Source organism: Phascolarctos cinereus, unplaced genomic scaffold, assembly GCF_003287225.1.
Source record: "Phascolarctos cinereus isolate Bilbo 61053 unplaced genomic scaffold, phaCin_HiC Scaffold_4;HRSCAF=312, whole genome shotgun sequence".
In the NCBI taxonomy this organism is placed as follows: Eukaryota; Metazoa; Chordata; class Mammalia; order Diprotodontia; family Phascolarctidae; genus Phascolarctos; species Phascolarctos cinereus.
In genome coordinates, this window is record NW_027555847.1 from 252277912 (window position 1) to 252300465 (window position 22554).

Genomic DNA, 22554 nt, shown 5'->3' on the forward strand with positions numbered 1-22554 from the left:
GTGAAGGATAGAATTTGAAACTCGAAACTTTTTTATAAAGTTAAAAATTATTTTAACATGTAATTGGGGGGAAATTACATAATAAAAAAATAAAATGAAGACTCAAATCCACAAATCACCACCAGAAGAAAAACTCCAAGAAATGTAGTAATAAAATATCACAGTTTCAATAACAGATAACAAATGTTGCAAGCAGCTAGGAGAAAAGCCTTAGAATATGAAATAAAGGCAACTTGAATAGCTTAGGATTGTTTTGCATTCAAAAGAAACCACAGGAGAGAAAGGAATCGAATATTCTAAAAAACAAAGGGGACTGAAGATGTAATCTAAGATAACAAATGCTGCACTATCATTGAAAAAAAATGCAGGCATTTTTAAAAAAAACAGGAAGGAGGATTTTAAGTTTTGCTCCAAAACAATGACAAAAACAACAATATACTCACAAAAAACTCGGATTATTTGACTTGCAAACACTGAAAAACCAGAAACACAAGATAAATGAGTACAAATACTGAGAAAAGAAGTCATGATATCAGTTCTCTCATCTTCATTAGTATTCTTATAAAAAGAGAGATTGATCTATAGTGCAGAAGAAAGAACCGAAGAGATCAACAAAGGGGACAAAAAAAATCCAAAAAACAAACAAAAAAAAAAGCTTAGAAAAAAAGATTTAAGAAGAACTTAGTAAATCAGGAGAAGGTGAAAACTGAATTAGAATACTACAAAGTCAATCTCCTGATTCCCTATATGTGAATCAATATGTTCTGTCAGAGGGAATAACAGTGAAAAGTTGTACAAATGGGGAGAGGGAAGGTAAGAGACAGAGGGCAGTGGCTGATGCACCTTTACCAAGTATACAGCTGAACACTGAAAGGAAGGGATGATAATCCCTTTTGGTGTTTTAATAAAAAGGTTGGTTGGGGACCCAACTGAGAGAGAAAGGGCTACGATAAGATGAATAAAAAGATCATCTTGCTCCAGAAGTAGAAAGAAAAATGTTAAGTAGGGAATATTCCCATGAAAGCAGGGATACATTGGTAAATGTTTAATAATAGACTCTCTGAAAAAAAAAATATATATATATATATACACAACAGATAATTAAATTTAATCTACATTATTAACATTTTCTCCATCACTTTCTTGTCTAGACAATTAACAAAATAATAAAACAAGCCCTGATTTGTAGCATTTGTTGATTTTCAAGGTGTAAAAGCTCACACTGAAAATTTAACAATCAGCTCTATTAAGCTAGTTTGAACTGGCTCCAGAACATCCTTTTATGAGAGAAACAACATATACTCTCACTAATAGACAGGAACCTTATAATGAGTTTCATCTGGGGGAAACTTTCCCATTTGGAAACTACCTTCTCTGATGATAACTTTTATAATAAACTGTTTTCAGTTGCTCTGGATGTCATCCTAATACAGGAGAGAGAATGCATTAGCTCACATGGGTAACAAACACTGAGTGTTTTAGAAGACAAAGAACCAAAAAAAAAAAAAGGATAGTGTGGCCTCAAGAATACAGAACAATTGTGATGACAGCAGGGCAGTAGGACTGGGCTTCATGGTTTGAGACAAATTGATTCCTAACACATAATAGTTCTGCCATGTTTTCCTCATGAATTTATATTTTTGAGAGTAAAATACACCAGAAAAAGGAAGGATAGGGTAAGAGCTCCCAATATATATTCTTTGTTTTGAATGCATTTCTCACGTGCAGCAATTTTTAGATCTTGTTTTCTAATTAATTCTGCAACTCCCTTTCTTTTAAAGGGGCAAAATAAATACATTAATAATCAAGGTTATAGTTATTAAGTTTTCCCCTCTATAAAATGTCATTATATTATTGAATGAATATTGTGTGTGGTTTGTCCTTCATTCTCAAGTGAATAAAGGGAGAATGGAAACAAGGAAGAGTGAAAGGTAGAGAGAAATACAGACACATTAGGCCTCTGCAACTTATTTTGGCTGTAACAATCTAACCCCAATGTCTTCCCTTCTCTGATCCCCTAGCAAGTGATCTCCAAATCACTAGGTCTTTACTACTCTTTTGGCAAGGGTAGAAAGCAGGGGTGAAGAGCAGGGAAATCACCCCTCCTGTAGCTATGGTTAATTTTTCTTGATGAAATCTTCTCCTTCCCTGACTGGACTTTTGACCCTAGTCACACTTCTTTTCCTCCCCAGCCCAGGGCAGTTGCTTGCCCACTTTATTTTACCCTTCTTGAGATTATTGTTTAAATTTCCCTTTTCATCCCAAATGAGAATGTGCTTTCAGAGCTTCCCACTTCCCACATAGTTTTAGGTTTCTTTGCTTAAATTGCCGCACCCAGATTTCAAGACAAACCTCCCTCCTCTGAGGTATTTCTTTTTTTTTAAATACCTTTTAATACCCAAATTTAGAACTTGCCTATCTTTGTTTTCACAATCATTTGTGCCACTAAGGAAAACAGTCTTGTTTCCTCTTTCTAGTATATAAGCTTGAACAATCATTCAAGCCTTTCACACTCTTTGGATCTGTTTATCTTCTTAAGTTTCTTTTGTCCATTGTTATCAAATGTGAAAAAATTGTTTTCTTGAAAGAAAGGCTAATTGTCATTAATTCTGTTAAAAATTAGCTTATGATAAATTTTTCAGGTTGCTATACCTAGGTACAAATTGGAATCCATTGCTTTGCTTTTGTTCATATTCCAGGCTTTGCTTTTATTTCTCATTGTTGGTGAATTGTCCTGGATAATTTGATCTTGAGCTGTCTCTTTCTGGATGGTTGGAATATTTCCTCTTAAACCTAGAGAGCTTGGTGACAATATTTCTTGGTGAATTAAGCACAAGGTTCTTCTGTGATATTATCTTCCAAAGCCTACTTATCTGCACTATGCCCTTTAGCTCCAATTTTTCTGGGCAATTTTCTTATATTATATCCTTATGTATGATATTAAAACTTTTCTGAGAGGTTAATAATTCTTAGATTCTCTGGCTGAGCTGTGCAACGTCAGTTGTAATGGCATTGGGAGACATCATATGATCTTATAATTATTACTTTTTAAAATTTTCTCTTTTGTTGCATCATTAATTTTCAAATTATATTTCTTGAATTTTTTTTTCAGTATATACAGTGAATCGTTCAAATTTTCCAGCTTCTGTTCTAAAACATTGATTTTCCACTTCATGTTTTCTTTAAGCATCTTAATTTCTTTCCTTATCCATTCCTTCCATTCTTTGGTTAGGGCATTCAAACATGTTGGAAGCTGTTCTATTCTCCTTTCAGGGGTTCTAGTTGCAGATATTACAGAAACATTAATTTCATCTTCTGAAGATTTCTTTTTGTATTCTTTTTACCTCATAGAATTTCTTCATTGGATTAAGAATACTTTGTTATGATTGTTGTTTATTTATTTGTTCATTTTCTGTGTTTTTTTCTGTCTTTTTGTGGGTAATTTTTTTTGTGAGAATCTGTCCTTTATTTTCATTTTTTTAAACTTTTTTTTTCCACATTAATTGCTCTTTTGGGATGATGAAGACAATTTGAGCTTAAAATGACCTCTCACTTGGCTAGCTTACTGAAAATCTCCTTGTCTTTTTTTTTTTTATGACATCATGGTTTCCCCAGTCACTCTTGATTACAATCTTGGAGTCATCTTTAACTACTCCCTCTCCTTGGTTCTGTGTTATCTAATTAGTTTTTAAATTTTGTAAATTCTCCCCCAAACAGTTAGTCTTCCTAACTCTAGATTCAGTGCTCTATCCACTGCACCACCTAGCTGCCTTTAAGTACATTTTATCTCCCCTAGCAGAAAATTGGCTCTGTGAGAGTACAAATTGTTTCATTTTTATTTTTGTATCCCAGTACTTAGCGTAATGACTGGCACATTTGTGGCTAAGTCATTTCAGTCATTTCTGACTCTTCATGACCCCATTTTGAAGTTTTCTTGGCAAAGATGCTGAAGTGATTCGCCATTTCCTTCTCCAGCTCATTTTACAGATGAGGAAGTGAGGCAAACAAGATTAAGTGACTTGCCCAGGGTCACACAGCTAGTAAATGTTTGAGGCAATATTTGAATTCAGGAAGCCCAGGGCTTTATCCACTGCACCACATAGCTGCCCTCTGACTGGCACACAGTAGATGGTTAAAAAATACTTCTTCAGTCAACTTTCCATTCCCCCTACTATCCATCCCTCCTTCACTGCCTCGCATCAATACTTTTGTCAGTTTAGTAACTGGTTCTCCTTGCTTACCCCTCCCCTCCAATCAGTCCTATGTACTGCTGCCATGTTGATTTTCCTTCTATAACTAGGACATATAACTTCACTGCTCAAAATGCTTTAATGTCAGCTAAATAGTATAAAATCCTTAACTTAATATTCAATGTTCTGCATATGGAAACCTTCCCTCCTGCCATTGGTACATCTTGTCCAAGTCATTCTTCCATGCTACAATCCTCCATCTCACTTATTTATCACTTCAAACAGAATGTCTTGAAGTCAGCCTAAGTTCAACATATCCAAAACTGAACTAAGTGTCTTCCTCTCAAAATTTAAGCCCTTTTCTTAACTTTCCTATCTCTCTGGAGGCTAGGACCAATCTTGTAGTCACCCTGGTTTGCAGTCTCAGTATTATACTTGACTTCTGTCTCCCTCATCCCACATATCCAATTAGTTGCCACATCTTGTTATTTCTATCTGATATTTCTCTTTCTATACCCTTCTCTGTATTCATATAGGCTTACTTCAGGACCAAATCACCTCTTATCTAGCCTATTGCAATAGCCTTTTTTTGGGGGGGCTATGCAACGGGATTAAGTGATTTGCCCAGGGTCACACAGGTAGTAAGTGTTATGTGTTCGAGGCTGGATTTAAACTCAGGTCCTCTTAAATCCAGAGCCGGTGCTCTATCCACTGAAATACCTATCTGCCCCATTTTTAAAAATTGTGTGCGTATGTGTGTGTGTGTGTGTGTGTGTGTGTGTGTGTGTGTGTTTGTGGCATTTGGAGTTAAGTGACTTGCCAAGGGTCATACAGCTAGTAAGTGTCTAAGGTCAGATTTGTATCTGGAAGATTAGTCTACTATGCCCCCTATCTGCCCTTAAGTAAAAACATACCCAGAGTACAAACATTAATCAAGTAGAGAATAGGGAGTTTTACTCTCACACAGAAAAGGGAACACTAAGAAATGATCATCTCCATTCTTTTTCTATTGACTACTTTTCTACTGCCTACAGATATGCCAGTTTCTTCCATATCTTCAAAAAACCTAATTAACTATTGTCCCATATGTCTTTCCTTTTTTGAATAAAGTCCTAAAAAAGGCTGTCCATGATAGCGCCTTCACTTCCTTTCCTCTCTCTTCTAATCACTACAATCTGGTTTCTGACATCATCAACTGAAAATGGTCTCTCCAAAGTTACCAAAGATCTCTTAATTAAAACACCTTTAATTTATCTCTTTCTGTAGAAGGTAAGATTTTAGTTGAGGCTCAAAGGAAGCCGGGGAGGTCAGTAGTTGAAGCAGAGGAGGGAGAGGGTTTTAGGAATGAGAAAATGACCTGATCTAAAAGATATAGTGCCTTGTTTGTGGAACAGCCAGGAGGCCAGGCATTGTATCAAACAGTATGTATTAGGGAATCACTTATAAGAAAAGTGGAAAGGTAGGATGGGGCTAGATTATGAACAACTTTAAATGTCAAACAGAGCATTTTATATTTGATCCTACATGTGACAGAAAGCCACTGGAGTTTATTGAGTAGGAGGGGTGAGTGACATGATGGGATCTACATTTAGGAAAATCACTTCAGTGGCTGAATGGAGGATGGATTGGAGTAGGGAAAGACTTGAGGCAGGCAGACCCACTAGTAAGGCTATTATACTAATTCAGGCATGAGATGATGAGGGCATGCACTAGAGAGGTAGCAGTGTCAGAGGAAAAAGGGGGTGTATTTGAGAGGTATTGCAAAGGTGGAAGTGACAGACCTTGGCAACAGATTAGATATAGGGGTGGGGGGGTGAGAGATAGTAAGGAATCCTGGATAACTCCTAGGTTATAAGCCTGAGAGACTGAGAGGATGGTGTTTTCTTCTACAGTAACAGGGAAGGTAGGAGGGGAGGAGGGAAGGTTTAGGGAGAAAGATAATGAGTTCCATTTTAGATATATTGAATTTATGATGTCTATTGGATAGTCTGAAAGGAAGTTAGAGATTCAAGATTAGAGGTCAGTACAGAGATTGGGGCAGGACAGGTGGATTTGAGAATCTTCAGCATAGAGAGGGTAACTAAATCCATGGGAGCTTATGAGATCACTAAGTGAAGTAGTATAGAGAGAAAAGAGAGGGTAGACCTACAGTTAGAGGCCATGATCTGAAAGACAATCCAGCAGAGAAGGAGAGGTGAGATAGGTAAGAGGAGAAGCAGGGAGAGAGTAAGGTCTTGAAAATCTAGAGAGAAGAGAATATTAAGGAAGACAGAGTGATCAAGTGTCAGAGGCTGCAGAGAAGCCAAGGAGGATGAGGAAGGGAAGAGGAAGAGCAGGAGCAGGAGGAGGAGGAGGAGGAGGAGGAGGAGGAGGAGAGAGAGAGAGAGAGAGAGAGAGAGAGAGAGAGAGAGAGAGAGAGAGAGAGAGAGAGAGAGATTTTAACTGGGAAACATTAGTTAAAATTTATAAAGAAATAAAGAAATGTGTGATTGCCATCTGAAAGTATGCTTCCTATAGTATAAAGAGCTCCTCTTCTCCATCATTGATTCTTTTGAAAATACACATCCAGACTATGCCCAAAGGGCTTTAAAAATGTGCATACCCTTTGACTCAGCAATAGCACTTCTAAGACCATATCCCAAAGAGATGATACAAATGGGAAAAGGACCCACATGTACAAAAATATTTATAGCAGCTCTTTTTGTGGTGGCAAAAAATTGGAAATTGAGGGGATGCCCATCAACTGGGGAATGGCTGAACAAGTTGTGGTATATGAATGTAATGGAATATTATTGTGGTGTAAGAAACGATGAGCAGGCAGACTTCAGAAAAAACTGGAAAGACTTGTATGAACTGATGCTGAGTGAAGTGAGCAGAACCAGCAGAACATTGTACACAGTAACAGCCACATTGTGCGATGACTGACTTTGATAGACTTGGCTCTTCTCAGCAATGCAAGGATCTAAGACAATTCCAAAAGATTCATGATGGAAAATGTTATCCACATCCAGACAAAGAACTACAGAGTCTGAATGCAGATGGAAGCATACTATTTTCTCTCCTTTTCTTTTGTTTTGTTTTATTTCTTCTTTCTCTTGGTTCCTCCCATGAGTTCTAATTCTTCTATACATCATGCCTAATGTGAAAATATGCTTAATATGAATGTGTAAGTAGAGCCTATATCAGATTGCACGCCATCTTGGGGAGAGGGGAAGAGAGGAAGGGAGAGAAAATTTAAAACTCAAAATCTTATGGAAATGAATGTTGAAAATTAAAAATAAACAAATTATTCAAAAAAAAAAAAGAGAAAATACACATCCAGAATCATGCATTGATAGGGCATCTCTGCATAGTAGTATCATCCTTATAAATGATAGTGATCAGGAAGCTGCTCTCCCTCTCACACTCACAGAATGACTCCTTCCTATCTCCTAGGAATGGCTCTGGCAGAACTTAAGGCCCTTTTGGAAACTTCTGGCCAAGGACTATTTCTTGTTCTTATCCTATTGAAGTAAATACCAGGAAAATCATATTCTGTTTACACAAAACATCTATTTCCTTCCAACATTACTTTGTGTCACTGAAAAACTTTGACCCTTGAAGAGGAAACACTGAAAGGTGTCCAGAGAACAGAGGCATTTTATCTTCAAATTTACTATTCCGGTTTCAAGACACTACCTTTTTCATTTGAGAAAAATCTCTACTTGCTGAGACTTGAAGTTACAACAGGAACAATGATGCTTTAATGATCTTACAAAGTGGTTTCAGGTAGTAGTGGTAATAACACTTCAAGTGGGATTTTCAAATGAAAACCCTGTTTTTATTCAATGAGTATTTATTATATATTTACTCTGTGTCATTTCATATGATATTGGGGACACAAAGACAAAACCAGAAATTATTCCTACCCTCCAGGAACTTCCAATTCAATTCTGGGGAGTCAAAATGTACATGTATAAACCAACACAACATTCAAAGTAAGTGCAAGGTAAAATTTTTTTGGAGGATTGAGGGCACTAAAATGTGGGGCCTCATGTAGAAGGTGGTGATTGAGTTGAGCCTTGAAAGAAAAGAAGGATTGTAAAAAGGCAGAAGTGAGAAAAAAGTATAGTACAGATATGGAAGACAGGTTATGCAAAGAAGACTGTAAACTGTAGCAAATAGTTCTTAATCTGAGGTCTGTGTTCATATGCACACACACAATACATATATGTATATACATACATGTATATACATATATGCATATATGTTTATGTATGTACACACATATATACACATGTGTACACATATATGTATATATCTAATTGTATTTTGATATAATTGGTTCCTTTTATAGTCTCATGTATTTGATTTTATGAATTCAAAAACATTACTCTGAGGAGTCCATAGGCTTGGCCAGACTGCCGGAGGAGTCAATGATGACACATACAAGGTTAAGAATCCCTATCTAGAGGAATCTATTTAAGAAAGGGCAGGTGGTAATTTGAACTTTGAATTTTCCAGTTGTCTTGCTGGAAAGCAACCCTCCACACTCTACCAACTGGCTGTTCATCATATATCAGATAAAGACATCAAGGATACAAGCATTTATGCAAGCAAATGGGAAGGAAGCAGAAGAACTCATTGCCAACTGAATCTGAACGAGATGCTTCTCATTCTTATGAGGATCATCACCGTAATGTAGAGATGTAGCCAAGGCAGCTAGGTGGCACAGTGGATAGAATATCAGGCCTGGAGTCAGGAAGACTCATTTTCCTGAGTTCAAACCTGGCCTCAGACATTTGCTAGCTGTGTGACCCTGGACAAGTCACTTAACCCTGTGTACCTCAGTTTCCCCATCTGTAAAATGAGCTGGAGAAGGAAAGGGCAAACCATTCCAATATAAGTGGCAAGGAAACCCCAAATGAAGAGTCGGACATGACTAAAAATAACAATTGAACAATAACAACAGTCACCTGCACCTTCCTTAGACAGTATGGAATGGTATGGGGTTAGGGTTGGGGAAACTGAATTGAGAGTCAGAAGACCTGAGTGTGAGCCTTGATCTGGTCATTTCTACATGACCTTGGGCAAGTTGCTTAAACTCTCTAAGCCTCAGTTTTCTCAGCTGTTAAATGAGGATAATAATATTTGTATTACCTGCTTTACAGGATTCTTTATCAACTAAATGAGATACTGTTTTGTAAGCTACAAAAAAGTGAGTCATTGTTATTGTTGTTAGTTATTATTATTAGTTACTCACTATCCTATACAGTTCTAGACTGCAACAGAGAAAGGGAAAAAGAACCCCAAGAAGAGCCTGAATCACTAATTAATTGGAAGCCATAAGCCCGTCTTTCTTTTAGCTTTAGTAATTTACCCTATTACTAATTATAATTACATTAAATAATTATAATGAGTAATTATTTACCCCATTGTGATCATTTTAAAGTTTTATTTGAAGCTGGTTGGCTTTACATATGGGGGGGGGGGAAGAGAACAAAAGACAATTCAATTCAACAAACATTTCACTTTCCCTTCTGTTAATACCCATAGTAGCTGTAATCTTTTCCATGAAGCATTTCCTGGTCTTTATCAAATATAGTAGAAATGATCCTTTCTCCACTAATCTTTCTATCCCTCTCTTTTTGATGATGTATTTATTATATGCTATCTTACATTATAGTAATTTGTATGTATGACCTACCCTCCTACCACTAGAACTGTAAGGTTTTCTAGGGATGGGCCTTTATCTTTTTTCCATCTCCAGATAGAGTGCTGGGCTTGAAGTCAGGAAGACCCAAGTTCAAATCCAGCCTCAGACACTTACTAGCTCCGTGACCCTAATCAAGTCACATAATCTCTGTTTGCCTTAATCCACTGGAAAAGAAAATTGCAAATCACTCCAGTCTCTTTCCAAGAAAACCTTATGGATAGGATGGTCCAAGGGTCACAAAGAGCTGGACATGAATGAATGATAAACAACAACAACCTCTTTTGTGGAACACAATGCATTGTACATAGCAGACAATTAATAAATGTTTGTTGAATTGAATTGAAAATTGAATTACTGAGCATCTAATATGTAAATGGACTGTGTGTTAGGCTCTGGAGATACAAATACATTGAATCAAGAATTTGTTCAAAGGAAGGACATAAAATAATGCATTATAATGCCAAGATAATGCATAATTATGCCCAAGTAAAGCTTGAAAATTACTGACCACCAGAGGCACAAAATAAATGTTTCCCCCATGTAAAAATAGATTCTGCCATTAATGATGAGTGCATTTATAAAAAGTAATATTTTAAAGTGTCCCTTGTATGCTGGATCTTACTCTGTTCCTGTCTCTGGTTCCTTGTCTTCTTCCTAGAATTACTGCTTATGTTCTATTATCACTGTGTAGGTTGACAGTAATAATAATTGCTAGTATACATATCACACTTTATGGCTTGCAAAGCACTTTACAAATATTATCACATTTTATCCTCACAGCAACCTTGGGAAGTAGCTGCTTTTCTTTTTTCTCATGAGTAGCACTTTATTTATTTTTATAAAAATGATAACAAGAAATAAACTATGGACAATCCTTCAGCTCTATCATGTTAAGAGAACTGGGGCAGGTCTATAGGAAGATGTGACAAAATTCACACAGGATGAACAGACATGAATGTGTTGAAGCTTCAATACAGTGATGAGACCACAAATTTGCTGGATTATTGGAATGCCAATATTTAATTGGCATATTAGATCTTTGTTTTTATTTGTTTATATTTTTATTTTATCCTGAATTTAATAAAACAAGCATTTTCATAACATAGTAGAATAGAAAAAATGATGATTGCACAAGAAACTGCAAATCTATTATATACAACTTGCTAGTTATTCCTTTTAAACATAAATTAAAGTTATCATGCAACTTTTTTTCCTTTTTTTCTCTCCTCCCCATCCCCAGCCCTACAGATGGCTACCATTAGACATTAATGTGTGTGTGTGTGTGTGTGTGTGTGTGTGTGTGTGTATGTGTAAATTCATTCTATATGAGTTCTTTCTCTGGATGCAGATACTGCCTTCCTTCACATGTCCTTTGTAGTTAATTTGGGTATTTATAATACTCAAAATGACTTAGTTGCATTGCTGTTATTCCATACAATGTTTTCTTGGTTCTGCTCATTTCACTCTTCATTATTTTGTGCACGTCTATCCATGTTTTTCTAAAATTATGAAGCTCATACAGGAGTGTTTCATCATGATTCCATCATGATCATATACTTCAACTTGTTTAGCCATTCCCCAATTAATGGGCATCCCTGCAATTTCCAGGTCTTTGCCACCACAAATACAGCTGCTATAAATATTTTAGAACATATAGCTTCTTTTCCTTTTCCCCTAATTATCTTTGGAAATAAACCTAGTGGTGGTATTAGTGGGTCAAAGGGTGTACAGGATTTTATAACTCTTTGGGCATAATTCCAGATTGCTCTCCAAGAAGATTAGAACAGTTCACAGTTCTGCCAATAGTGAGTTAGTGTCTCAATTTTTCCACACCCCTTCTAACTTTGTTGCTTTCCCCTTCAATCATTTTAGCCAATCTTATGGGTATAAAATGATATCTCAAGATGCTTTTAATTTGCATTTCTCTAATCAGTAATGACTTAGAGCATTTTTTTATATGACTAATTATTTTTTCATTGGAAAACTGCCTGTTCATGTCCTTTAACCATTTATCATTTGGGAAGGTCGGTGCTATTGTTATTCCCATTTTACAGATGGGCCAACAGCAGGTAAGTGAACTGCCTGGGGTCTTACAGCTAGCAAGTGTCTGAGGTAGGATTTGAAGTCAGAGCTTAGTTACTATAGATCCAGCACTCTATCCATTGCACCCCCTAGGTTGAGAATTTGTTTTAAAAATTAAGCTACTTTAGAAACATACAGAATTACACAGAAGCACCTAGCAAAGATACCTCCCAGGATGGAATGCAATTCTCAGAATTTTTATTTTAACAGATATGAAGTCTATGGATCATATTTTTTCTTCCGGCTAGTCTATAGCCTTGTCTGACTTAAACCTTTCTTCAGTATTTCTCATTACCAAAGTAAGTCAATGTTGAGTTATGAAGAAGTTGAGCTGCTCCATCTATTAAGCACTTGCAAGAGCAGAATGATTATTCATGTATACTTAATGACCTATGTGCATACAAAACCCTAGGATGTAAAATATATTTAGATCCTGGCAAGAAGTTATTCACATTTTTCATTATATAGGTAGAGAGAAATGAAGCAGAGGGTTTTCTTCCAAAGACATACTTTAAAAGATTGAAATATTTCAGCTTGATTTTGTTTAACCTCAAATTCTGAATCTTTTTGAAAATTTTTCCTCTCCTATCTTGGCTCTCTCCCCCCCCCCATTGGCTTGAGGTCACTGTGTACATAAGAGAAGAAAAAAAGGGCATCATCTGATATATTTGATATTGGTCACCATCAGAAGTAGGATTCTGGACCCCACAGTTCGATGGGCTGGACTTCTACCATCTTTTGCTCTCAGGCCCTTTTGTATTTTAACTTTAGTGTTCAATATTCAGAGACCTCCTCTGTGTGTGTGTGGTCCTCAACTGCTCGGGATGAGATGAGGTACATGTTGCATTTTGGTCACTATTTTTTAAAATAACCAGGCTGTAATATTGGCAAGCAATGGGTGTCCAGAACAGGTGTAATTTCTGATTTGTTTAGAAAGGAAGTAGCCAAAAACTTGTCAATATCGTGGGGCACACGCTGACTTTGAAGGATACCTCGACCCATGCTGAGTTAAAGTTGCTTATTTTGAAAACAGGCAATGGTGTTTATCAAAGCCCACTCCATGTAGAGGCCCACAATGGAATGTTAGATGTGTGCTAAGGGTGTGAGGCTAGTTTTCTCAAGAGCCTTTAAGAGATGAGCACAAAATATCCAAAAGTACTACCAGAAATTAAATATAAGACTAAAAGCAGAGTGAGCTTGTATCACTATGCTAGCAACAAAAATTCATGTTACAGTGACATATATTAAATACAAACATATTATGGATATACTTTGGAAAGTAATAGATGATTGGTTAGCTTTACAAATGACTCATTTTGCCATGAATTCATTGAAAAAAAATTTTTTGACAAAATACTTTCCCAGAACAATGGCATCTGTATTTCCACGTGAAGCACATATCCCAGAATTGAGGGGAGGAGGGGTGAGAGTGGGGGGTGGGAGTGATTTCTCCTTCTCAGTCCTTCATACCTCTCAGGAACATGCATATTACCCAAGGTTTGGAGATAACCCTCCAAAATATTAGCTGAAAGCTTCCTCAGAAAGCAAATCTTTCCCACATCCTTCCCTGCAGTTCCTCTTTAAGAGATGTCAGCATGGCTGAAAGAATGAAGTGGCTCCACATTGTTTGTCTGAACTCTTATGTGCTTAACATTTCCATAACAAAAGTGCCACTCGACTTCTTCCCAACTAATGCAACTCGAGGGCTCTTGTCCCCCTTTAATAAAACATTGTTGAAATCATTTATTTAGAGCCCCTGGTTACTAGTGGGAGAATGACCATCTTTGTGCCAAAATATAGTGTATACAGTTCACTATTTTGTAGTAGATCATTCTGTTAGTTAAGAAATTGATTAAATAGATGCCCCAGAAAGTGTTTGTCCTAATGGTGAATTACTTAAGTCACTCAGGGAGTCAAACACAAACTTTTTCAACTGTCCGCCACAGGCAAATGTCTCAAGTAAAATACAGTAACTTTGAAAACCACTCCTCAGCTGGACAAAAGAGGAAACCAGGTAGAGGAAAAAGCCGCTTTCTGACTATGAGTTATTTAGATCATGGGCATCTCCTAGCTGTAATTGGGTCAGATTGGGGAAGATTGGAATGGATTCTTTAAAGTGTCTTGTCATCCTTGGCGTGAAAGGTTGCAAATAAATAATGATTTCTGCCCCCCCCCCACATGTATTGGAAATGAACCCATGAAGTTAAGCTAAAAAACTTCTAAAATGAAAGTGGGGAGCCAATAGTAGAAACTGACAGTTTTACTATGTTCCCAGAATGGTGACACACTGGACTCCTAGTGTCCTTGTGGTTTGCCTGAGGTATTTATTCTTTGAGCATATGCACAAACTGAAGACTTTCATTTAGGTGATTTCTCTGGTGATCTGCTATGGTAGTACTGCTTACCTGTCTTTTTAGGTGTGTCTTTTGTAGTACATGCTACGGTTTGTATTAAAATATGTTTCCCTGAACAGAGCAGAAGTGAGAGCTAAGACCTCACTCCACACATACTAGGTGTTTTTAAAAGGCCATGGACAAGCTCAAGGAGGTACCAGTTGTTAATGTAAGAATTCACTTGACCAGCCCTATGTTTCCACCTTATGTATGTGCACTGCCTGTGTACATGGCTACATATTGTTAAAAATAAACAGAGACCTTATGTTATGTCCATTGTGATTATATACAAAAGCTTTGCTGTGTGCTTGGGTGATCAGTGAAGCTTGAATCTGCTTCTATTTACTGTATGGTCACTGTCAGTTCAATGAACTGCCTCCATTGTCCCACACTCCCTTAAACATTTGTCACTGAGGTGCCTCCAAAGACAAATAAACTGTCACTGAGAATTCAAACCTGGTAACTGGGAAAATGGAAAAAAAAAGGCAACAAGAACACATGATTTGACATGAAATTCTAAAAGGAGTTCCTTTTCACCCTGGAAGACCTCAGTTCGGAGTGGGGGCATTTTCAGATCATGCTTTCATTCATTCCACATTGATTGTGCACCTACTATATCAAGGCACTCTAGAAAAATCCCTATTGGATTCCTAGGGGAAAGGCATTGGTCTTTTCTTCCTCTAATGATAATCCATAGCACTTTCATTTAAGGCTGCCAAGTGTCCACAATTCCAACTGGCTCCCTAGAGAGTTGAAGATATTGCATATGTCAACATCTATAAAATTCTTTCTGCTTTGGAGAAGCTGGAAATGCTATCCATTCACCAAAACAATAAATAAATAACCTTTGGCTTTGATGTTGCCACAAATTTCTGTAGGATCTCTCAGCTGAGTAGTAGGGTGGGTACTAGGTTCTTCTATATAATAATTTAAATTAAAACAAACTACTGGTCAATGTTCACTTTCTACAGGGAAGGAAGCATAAGACTCGTGTCCTCCCTCCCCACTGGTGCTCTCTGTTGATTTATTCCAGGCAGATGCTTTTGACAGGAGCTGGTAAAATCAAGTCTTCAGTTTATTGTAGTAGTTAATTATCAGTCCTTTTCTAGTGCTAATGTCTTTTACTCCTTCCTGGGGAAAAACTGAGCTTTTTACTGGGACAAAGGCAACTTTTTAGTAAAAAAATATGTTAAAAATAGACTGCATAGGTAGAATCAAGACACATTTAAATATATTTAAGAGCATGCTTAAAAGGATTGCAAACTCAGTGTTTTGTAAAGAGGGCTGATTCCATTTACAAGTGTCTTCCAACTACCCTTTGTCCCTTCTTCCTAAAGAAACAACATTTTCAGCTTTGTTTTAACAATATGTTTACTCAACCATTCAGGTGACTTTAGATCACAGCAACACATTATACTCATAAATGGTTGTTTGATATTACAACTATCCTGAACTTTCTGATAATGTATGAATATATAAGCCCTGGTTTTAGCTTCATTGAAAAGAACCCTGAAAATAAACAAGAGGGAGGGGGGAGAAGTGAGAATTAAAAGAAAACTAAGCCTCCAAAATGGGAGTGGGTGGGATTGGAGGGAGGTGGAAGGGGGGAGACACAGATTTGTTAATTACTTTAGGCAGCAGAGAAATCTGGTTAAGTTTTCTCGACACATGTTAATATCAGATAAAGAGACACGAGATCTGGCTAATCTGTCGACCCCTCAGACAAAGTTTATTTGTGGTGGCTTTTAAACTTCTGACTTGCCTTCCAATCACAGCATTTAAAATGAAAAGCTTTAAATAAACACAAGGAATAGAAGATAAATAAACTTTTTTTTTCCCCCTGCAAGTGCCTTGCTTGGCGAGGTTCAGACTCAAATCCCCAGAGAACTGAGCTCTCTCTTTTGTGTTAATGTTTAAAAGATTTTTCCAATGCCGGAGTTTATTCCTACTGCAAACATTTCTATTTACAAGGTCAAGTGTATCAGCACTCGACACAGCTTAAGAGTGTAATTATTTATCTAAGGACGTCTGAGTGTAGATCAGTAGCCCTGGCAGAAAACCAGCCTTCAGCTCATTGCTAAACAACTCTTCACAACAATATTACAAGTTCTGCTAATTGTTCTACACCTCAAGTTGTTTACTTTTGACTTTTTTTTTTTTGCTAGAATTGTGAAAGTTACCTCAAAATCCTGGGATTTGTAGACCCATTTATAGGCCGAGATGTTATTGACATGGTTTATTGTATAAGAATGTCTAGTAGCATGGAGTGTACCACTTTACTGGGTGAAAAGAAAGCCAGAGGGAAGGGGGAGGGGAAAGAATGAGGGCTCCTGATAATCTCTGCATGTGGAAGAGAAACAATTTTCTAGATATAGGAACTGTGTCACCGAATCATAAAAACAACTGAAGTCATTCCTGGTAATTAAGTATTTTAACTGCCTTATTTGCAGAAGTCTAATTGTTCATTAAAATATCCATGGTAATAGTAAAACCTCTATTTATGGCATTTTAGGTCTTGGTCTGTACTTTTAACTTTGATGGATGCATTTTCTCCACTATTGGCTATAGCATAAGATAACTCTGAAAAAACAATTTCACCACATTCCTTATTTAAAACTCTTTACTGATGTACACACTTAACAAAACAAAAATACACAAAGCCATAGTTACATAGGACTTCTTATGCCTTCTATAAAAGACAATGTTTAAGGCAGTCTGGAAATGTATTTATACAAATCAACAACATCGTCCATAAATTCTCTTAAAAATAAGAAAGTTAACGTCCAATCTATAAAATACACTGTACATTTGCTGTCCTAGTGCATACTTCACAATGGATTATTGTATTTTGTATCCTTTAAAACAAATGAAATCTGTACATTTCTTTAAAAAAGAGTAGCATGAACGTAAATTTTAAACTTTAATTTCTTTTTTTTAAAAAATAAATTATTTTTGAAGCATACATTTTATAAAAATTCTATATACAAGGTACAGCGACTGGTAACAAATCCCAGTTTTAAATACATTTTATATAAGATTTACCAGAGTTCAGCACCCTGATAGGAGTAGAGGCAATATAATTTCTCAAGGTACACAGAAGTTCTTAATGTAAAAAGACCAGAACAAAACAAAACAAAAAACGCAAACATAACCACTAAACACCACAAAGTGTCTTTCGGAGATGGCAGTGCAGCGCTCTTTTAAAACAAAAGTTGCATTGTTTAGTATCATTAATAACTTCCTACATCAGCATTTGAGTTTGAATACTGGATGATGGAACGGGAAGTCAAATTTGATCTGAAACTTTTTTTTAAAAATAGGAATGGAATTAGCTAAGTACGTTACTAACCATCACACAGTTTAGATATTTCCCTCTTCCCCAGCAAGTAAAATAGCAATAAGAACCTGATCCCTGCTTCTTTCGTCACTAAGAATATTCTGGGCACTGATGCCGAGAAGAAATGAATGAATGAATGAGACTTTAATTCAAGTAACTGACTCTTTAAAAGATTCTAATAGGTCAAACCGTAAGACTCTTTGCACAGTACCTTAGAGGAGACTTGCAAATAAACCTTAAGCAGCATTTCAAGCTTATCTCTTTCAAATATCTCTCAACTAGCCACTCACCAGCCCAGAACTGGGTGGGACAAAACTGGGAAGAATGCACTCATTAGAACTCCACTTAATCTGAAGGGTGTCTCTTTTCCTCCTGCCCTGCTACTTCTACCCCTCTCCCACTCCCTGAACTGCCTTAAGTCTCATACAAAGCCGGGGTTCCAGCCTACCAAGTGATTTGGAGTATCTATAGTAGAGTTGGAGTCGGGGTGGGGTGGAGGGAAAAAACAAAAACAACAACCCAAGATTCTCGCTACTTTTCTGGAAGAGGAATGTGTAAAATTGGTGTGGGTACTGTAGGGAAATCCAGGGGAAGGTAGGGGAGAAACCAGGGGACAGTACATTAGTTTTGAAAAACGGGGGGAAAAAAGAGTCTGGGGGAGTAGGAAGCAAAGTATTCCCTAACTCCTCTAAAGCTGTTTTAAGTACCGATTACTGTTACCGGGGAGGGCAAAGTATGCTGGGGGCTGTGGGGAGGTGATGGGAAAAGGCAGAGATAAGGAAGCGAAGGAGAAAGAGAAAGGTGGAAGGGAGACCCGGGAGAGCGTGATCGAGTGGGGCGACTTCGGGGAATCAATAGACCAAGCACATGGAGGAACAGAGGAGTTAGGAGAAAAAAGGCTACGACAGCGGCCGCAGGAACAGCAGCAGCAAAATGGAGACGAGCAGAGTCCAGGCGCCCTCGGGAGCCGAGCGGGAGCCGCGGTTCCTCCTCCCGTCCCCGTAGGGCAGCTCCCCGCGCCCTCCTCCAGCTGCAGCAGCCGCTGCAGCAGCGCCGCCGCCCGGGCGAGCCGGGTGCGGGAGCCCATCCTCCTCGTACTGAGAGTCTCCGGCCGTTCCGAGACCCCCACCGCCCCGCTGTTCATCATCGTAGTCTTCGTCGTAGTAGTCGTCCAGGCCGCCGTCGGAGCCGCTGCTGCCCGGGCCGTTCCCTAGCTCGGACGCGAAGCAGAGCCGGGCCATGTTCTCCTTCACCGACTCGCAGATGGGCCGCTCCAGCCCGTCGCAGACGCAGTCATTGAGCAGCGCAGCCTTAGGCACGGCCAGCATGTCCTCGATCACCGCGCGGCACTCGTCGGTGCAGCGCAGCCCGTTGAAGAGCTTCCCGCAGTAGGTGAGATAGCGGTTCAAGGCCAGGTTACACCGACTATCGCGGTCACAACGCCGACGGGCCTCGGTGCAGCCCATCACGCCGCCCCCGGCACCTCCCCCGCCTGCTCCCCCGGCGCCCCCGCTGGAGCCCCCACCTCCACTGCTCGTCCGAGGCAAGCACGGTTCGATGGCACGCTTGGTAGATTTGCAGTTCTCATCCTGTGCGCAGTCACAGTCCTCCAGTGCTGGGCCCCTCCTGGTGTGGTTGAGCTGAATCAGGGCCGAGATGCAGTGGCTCGGGCACCGCCAGCGGGAGGAGAAGGAGGCAGAGGAGGAGGGGAAAGAAGAAGCGGCTGCAGCCTCCTGGCCCCCCCGCTGCAGCAGGACTGGTGCGCACGCCTCAACGTACTGGTTGTACGCGTAGCTGCACTCGGGCTCGCCTTGACACTGCAGCAGCGCCTGCCAGCAGATGAGCCTACGGCCGTGCACCAGCACGGATCCCCGCGGAGGGGAGCCCAGGAGCAGCAGCGCCATCAAGCACAGCCAAGTGCCGGGCACTGTCCACCACCGGCCGCCGCCGCCGCCCCAGCAGCCCAGCAAACCTGCCACCATCGCGGGCAGCAGGAGGAGGACCGGCAGCCGCCGCCGCCGCCGCTGCAGCAGCGGCAGCAGCAGCAGCAGCCGGACAAGAGGGGAAACAGAGGAGAGGAGGGCCACAAGTAGGAGGCACTGGAGGTGGAGTCTGTGCAAAAGTTTGCTAAACTCCTGCCAACTTTTTGCATGAGGGTTTTCATAAATCCATTCGTGCGGCTTGATTTTCCTGTCTTGGTGAAAATTGGTTAGGGTGTTTGGCTCAAAGGTATTCTGTCGAAAAAAACAACACTCAAAGGAAAAAAAACAAACCTTGCTAATCAACCCTCGCCCCCCGAAATCTCCCCCAAAACAGTCCCCCGTAACGGGTGGAACTCAGCGCTGTCCTTGCAGGCTCTGGTGAAAGGGGCCTCGGTGGGGCTCCCTTGGTTGCACCGAAGCGCTGCAGCGAGAATTCATCTTGCTCTCCTCTGGCAGATCCGTTGTGTGGCTGAGCTGCCCGGGAAAGTTGCCCTTTCTCTCAGTCCCGGGCTTTTTTCTCTTCTTTCTCAACGTTGCGCCGGCCGCAATGCCGCTGCTCCTCTCAGCTTCTGCCCGTCGCCCGCGTTCTCGGCCGTGGAGAAGTCTTCTAGTCCCTCCACTGCTCTGTCCCCTCCCCCACCACACTTCGGCAGCTCGATCCCGTACTTCTCCGAAGTCTGTGGTATCTCCGTTTTCTGGAAGGAAGGAGGACAAGAAGAAACTCTCAGCGGCAGAAAACGGGCTTACTCGCTTCCTTTCCCTGCTGATGCTTCTCCCCTTGTCAACTAGCGCTAGTGAGCAGCTCCCCAGATCCGATGTGTGGACTTTCTCCCAGCGAGGCTTTAAATACAAAAGTCCTCCTGGAGCAACTGCGACGTGCTTAGATCCCTCCTCATTATGCATGCATGGAAAAGCAAACAAATAAAAACATTAGCAACGCTTCTCCTCTTAGCAGTTTCTCTGTCCCTCGCTCCCGGTAGCTCCTGCTTTCTCCTTTTCTCCACTCTCTTTTCGCCCTTTGCTCGGCCCCCTTCCCCGACTTTTCGAGATACTATTGGTCATGCCTGTTGTTGTTGAAACTTTTTTTTTTTTAACTATCCACTAGAGCGGGGCTGGGGAGGTGGGGGAGGGAGGACGGGGCATGGTGGGCAGCTCACATTCAAGTCTTGAAAGGAAAGGCTTAAGGAGACTGACAGCAGCCCGGAGGAGCTCCTCCTACTTTTAAGGAGGCTCCGAAATGTAGTCCCTACTCGAGCACAAGTGAATTTGCAAGGGCTTGCTTCAGGCAGCTGTTTGCATCCGGCAAAGAAACCGGGCTTTTCGATTTGTTTTGAATTTGTTGTTTTATTAATTTCTCTCCGGCCTCATCTGTGCCTTCTTCTGAGTCAGGAAATCGCTTTAGTTTGTAGATTTCCCCTCCCTAAGTCATGATAATGAAATAATTATTTTAAAATCAGTGGAATTCAGTCTCGAGCTTTTGAATCATTTAAAATAAACAAGCAAAAAAAAACCTAGGCACAATAAATAACACTTTAATTAGATGTATGCCCCGGAGGCGTAATGCTTCAGTTCCAAAAACAGAGCTGCCACCCTCTATTTGCACTTTTAATATTTCATCTTTTCATTAAAAATAATAATTTTTTTAATAGAATGCAGAGCCAGTATATATGCATTAATATGTAAGGTAATGAAATTCATAAAAATAAACTAGTAAAATAATAAATTAATAAAAATTACAAATGGGATTTTTCAGGCATCCTTTTATAAGTCACTGTGAAGTATAAAAAAATGATATGCATACTTTTAAATTCTAATCATGCTAAAAATCTGACGGTTGTCAAGAACAAATCAGAGTTGCACGAAGGACATAGCCAGGTACTCATCTAGATTTCTATTACGCTGTGAAGTGAAATGTTTGATGGCTTTGCTTGCCTTGAAATGAAGTTCCTAATCTATCCTGCAGGGTAGTTAGTTAGCAGATACTGCTTCCTTTGGAGGATCGTTGAATTTTATTGCTACCTTAATTTCATAGCAACACGTTTTTTGACCACAAGAGGCATAAGGAGTCTGCTGCCCGTCAAAACCTGGCCCCTTATTTTTTCCCCCAGCACTCCCCCTCCCCCTCCAGAGTATCAACTCCATCTGTCACAAAAATTAGAGCTAAATCTACTTTCCAGTACCAGAGGGAGCTTGGGTTCCAATGCTTTGTGTATTGCTGTTTGCCTCAGACCACATGTAAGCTGAAATTGAGACCAGAGTCCAAGCCAATGTAGATTTCTGAGCTGAAAAACACCATCTTTATTTTTAGATCTTCTTTCTGATTTCATATAAATAAACTGGTTTTGCTACCTGAAGAAGCATAACAAATGTTTTTAAATACGTGAAGCAAAGTATCATAGTTACAAAAGAAACCATTTATGTTGAAATACAATTAAATTATATATATGTATGTATATATACATATAATATACATACATATATATATATATATATATATATATATTTTAAATTCACAAGTGCACCAACCTTAGGTTAAAAACTCTTGAAATAGATGATCTCTAAGTTTTATTCCAGATCTAACATTATGTGATTCTATCATTTTGCCAATCAAAATCAGTGTTCAGTTATTTTGATTGTTGAGATGACAGGACCTGATGTCCAAAATGATTATTGAGCTATAAAAGGTTTGTCTAGTGACTCTAGTCAAATATTACAAGGTCTTATGTTTCTCTCTCTCTCTTTTTTTTTCTTTTATGTCCAGACCTGTGTTTCATCTATGTTGGGAATTTCTACACAGAATAGAAACTCCCTCTGCTGATAGAGACGGGCTGTTGTCTAAAATGAAGAGTTTTGGTTGATTGCCTGGAGCCTTGAG

The 22554-nt window shown here is 39.3% G+C and overlaps 1 protein-coding gene across 1 annotated transcript; it reads right to left on the minus strand.

The window, feature by feature from the left end:
• Nucleotides 1-16962: 16962 nt before the first annotated feature.
• Nucleotides 16963-19776, minus strand: GAS1 (growth arrest specific 1). The gene has a single exon (XM_020978915.2). It carries the CDS (start codon nt 19677-19679, stop codon nt 18597-18599), a length of 1083 nt encoding a protein of 360 aa, XP_020834574.1. The 5' UTR covers nt 19680-19776; the 3' UTR covers nt 16963-18596.
• Between the last annotated feature and the right edge of the window lie 2778 nt (nt 19777-22554).